Source organism: Caretta caretta, chromosome 18, assembly GCF_965140235.1.
Source record: "Caretta caretta isolate rCarCar2 chromosome 18, rCarCar1.hap1, whole genome shotgun sequence".
NCBI classification, from domain to species: domain Eukaryota; kingdom Metazoa; phylum Chordata; order Testudines; family Cheloniidae; genus Caretta; species Caretta caretta.
Genome location: NC_134223.1, coordinates 14,882,066 through 14,885,163, shown reverse-complemented (window position 1 = coordinate 14,885,163; position 3,098 = coordinate 14,882,066). Strand labels below are relative to the sequence as shown.

Below are 3,098 nucleotides of genomic sequence, written 5' to 3'. Positions count from 1 at the left end.
GCTCATGAAGCCGTACACAGGTAGCCTGGAGAGTAGTCAGGAGCTGTTCAACTATAGGCTGAGCAAGTGCAGAATGTTGGTAGAATGTGCATTTGGACGTTTAAAGGCGCGCTGGCGCAGTTTACTGACTCGCTTAGACCTCAGCGAAACCAATATTCCCACTGTTATTACTGCTTGCTGTGTGCTCCATAATATCTGTGAAAGTAAGGGGGAGACGTTTATGGTGGGGTGGGAGGTTGAGGCAAATCGCCCGGCTGCTGGTTACGCGCAGCCAGACACCAGGGCGGTTAGAAGAGCACAGGAGGGCGCGGTACGCATCAGAGAAGCTTTGAAAACCAGTTTCATAACTGGCCAGGCTACGGTGTGAAAGTTCTGTTTGTTTCTCCTTGATGAAACCCCCCGCCCCTTGGTTCACTCTACTTCCCTGCAAGCTAACCACCCTCCCCTCCTCCCTTTAATCACTGCTTGCAGAGGCAATAAAGTCATTGTTGCTTCACATTCATGCATTCTTTATTCATTCATCACACAAATAGGGGGATGACTACCAAGGTAGCCCAGGAGGGGTGGTGGAGGAGGGAAGGAAAATGCCACACAGCACTTTAAAAGTTTACAACTTTAAAATTTATTGAATGCCAGCCTTCTTTTTTTTGGGCAATCCTCTGTGGCGGAGTGGCTGGTTGGCCGGTGGCCCCCCCACTACATTCTTGGGCGTCTGGGTGTGGAGGCTATGGAACTTGGGGAGGAGGGCAGTTGGTTACACAGGGGCTGTAGTGGCAGTCTGTGCTCCAGCTGCCTTTGCTGCAGCTCAGCCATACACTGGAGCATACTGGTTTGGTCCTCCAGCAGCCTCAGCATTGAATCCTGCCTCCTCTCATCACGCTGCCGCCACATTTGAGCTTCAGCCCTGTCTTCAGCCCACCACCTCTCCTCCCAGTCATTTTGTGCTTTCCTGCACTCTGACATTATTTGCCTCCACGCATTCGTCTGTGCTCTGTCAGTGTGGGAGGACAGCATGAGCTCAGAGAACATTTCATCATGAGTGCTTTTTTTTCTTTCTAATCTTCACTAGCTTCTGGGAAGGAGAAGATCCTGTGATCATTGAAACACATGCAGCTGGTGGAGAAAAAAAAAGGGACAGCGGTATTTAAAAAGACACATTTTATAAAACAGTGGCTACAGTCTTTCAGGGTAAACCTTGCTGTTAACATTACATACATAGCACATGTGCTTTCGTTACAAGGTCGCATTTTGCCTCCCCCCACCGCATGGCTACCCCCCAACCCTCCCCCCTCCCCGTGGCTAACAGCAGGGAACATTTCTGTTCAGCCGCAGGCAAACAGCTCAGCAGGAACGGGCTCCTCCGAATGTCCCCTGAAGAAAAGCACCCTATTTCAACCAGGAGACCATGAATGATATCTCACTCTCCTGAGGATAACACAGAGAGATAAAGAACGGATGTTGTTTGAATGCCAGAAAACATACACTGCAATGCTTTGTTGTACAATGATTCCTGAGTACGTGTTACTGGCCTGGAGTGGTAAAGTGTCCTACCATGAAGGACGCAATAAGGCTGCCCTCCCCAGAAACCTTTTGCAAAGGCTTTGGGAGTACATCCAGGAGAGCCGCGAATGCCAGGGCAAATTAATCCTTTCACATGCTTGCTTTTAAACCATGTATAGTATCTTAAAAAAAGAAAAGGAGGACTTGTGGCACCTTAGAGACTAACCAATTTATTTGAGCATGAGCTTTCGTGAGCTACAGCTCACTTCATCAGATGTAGCTCACGAAAGCTCATGCTCAAATAAATTGGTTAGTCTCTAAGGTGCCACAAGTCCTCCTTTTCTTTTTGCAAATACAGACTAACACGGCTGTTCCTCTGAAAAGTATCTTAAAAGGTACACTCACCGGAGGTCCCTTCTCCGCCTGCCGGGTCCAGGAGGCAGCCTTGGGTGGGTTCGGGGGGTACTGGCTCCAGGTCCAGGGTGAGAAACAGTTCCTGGCTGTCGGTAAAACTGGTTTCTCCACTTTCTTGCTGTGAGCTATCTACAACCTCATCATCATCTTCTTCGTCCCCAAAACCTGCTTCCGTGTTGCCTCCATCTCCATTGAAGGAGTCAAACAACACGGCTGGGGTAGTGGTGGCTGAACCCCCTAAAATGGCATGCAGCTCATCATAGAAGCGGCATGTTTGGGGCTCTGACCCGGAGCAGCCGTTCGCCCCTCTGGTTTTCTGGTAGGCTTGCCTCAGCTCCTTCAGTTTCACGCAGCACTGCTTCGGGTCCCTGTTATGGCCTCTGTCCTTCATGCCCTGGGAGATTTTGACAAAGGTTTTGGCATTTCGAAAACTGGAACGGAGTTCTGATAGCACGGATTCCTCTCCCCATACAGCGATCAGATCCTGTACCTCCTGTTCGGACCATGCTGGAGCTCTTTTGCGATTCTGGGACTCCATCATGGTCACCTCTGCTGATGAGCTCTGCATGGCCACCTGCAGCTTGCCACGCTGGCCAAACAGGAAATGAGATTCAAAAGTTCGCAGTTCTTTTCCTGTCTACCTGGCCAGTGCATCTGAGTTGAGAGTGCTGTCCAGAGCGGTCATAATGGAGCACTCTGGGATAGCTCCCGGAGGCCAATACCATCGAATTGTGTCCACAGTACCCCAAATTCGACCCGGCAAGGCCGATTTAAGTGCTAATCCACTTGTCAGGGGTGGAGTACGGAAATTGATTTTAAGAGCCCTTTAAGTCAAAATAAAGGCTTCATCGTGTGGATGGGTGCAGGTTTACATCGACTTAATGCTGCTAAATTCGACCTAAAGTCCTAGTGTAGACCAGGGCTTGATGGGTGATTTCTGTGTGGATATTGCTCCTCGAACAGGGGTCCTCGTCCTTGGGGTCAGGACCCCCAGGAGGGTCACAACCAGGTGTTTGGGAGTCACCGCCTTTCTTCTATTGCTCCCTGGGAAGAAGGGTGTGGGACTGGCTAAGTGACAGGCATGTCCCAGTGTGGAAAAGGGCTCGTGGCATGGAATGCTGGAGACCCACTGCCCTAGCAGAAGGTATCTGCCATGCTGCTGAGTGTACCTGCTGCCCCCGTCA

At 50.4% G+C, this 3,098-nt stretch overlaps 1 protein-coding gene across 1 annotated transcript; it reads right to left on the bottom strand.

Moving 5' to 3' along the window:
* Positions 1–657: 657 nt before the first annotated feature.
* LOC142069551 (myb/SANT-like DNA-binding domain-containing protein 7) lies at positions 658–2,664 on the bottom strand. Its single transcript, XM_075121109.1, has 2 exons — positions 1,906–2,664; positions 658–1,113 (listed from the first exon to the last, which is right to left on the bottom strand). Exons 1-2 carry the CDS (start codon positions 2,480–2,482, stop codon positions 1,034–1,036), a joined length of 657 nt encoding a protein of 218 aa, XP_074977210.1. The 5' UTR covers positions 2,483–2,664; the 3' UTR covers positions 658–1,033.
* Between the last annotated feature and the right edge of the window lie 434 nt (positions 2,665–3,098).

Coding starts and splice junctions, on each gene's coding strand:
- LOC142069551 (XM_075121109.1), bottom strand. CDS start 2,482: ATGCAGAGCTCATCAGCAGAGGTGACCATGATGGAGTCCCAGAATCGC. Junction 1,114..1,905: donor AGGCGGAGAAGGGACCTCCG/GTGAGTGTACCT, acceptor TTTCTCCACCAG/CTGCATGTGTTTCAATGATC.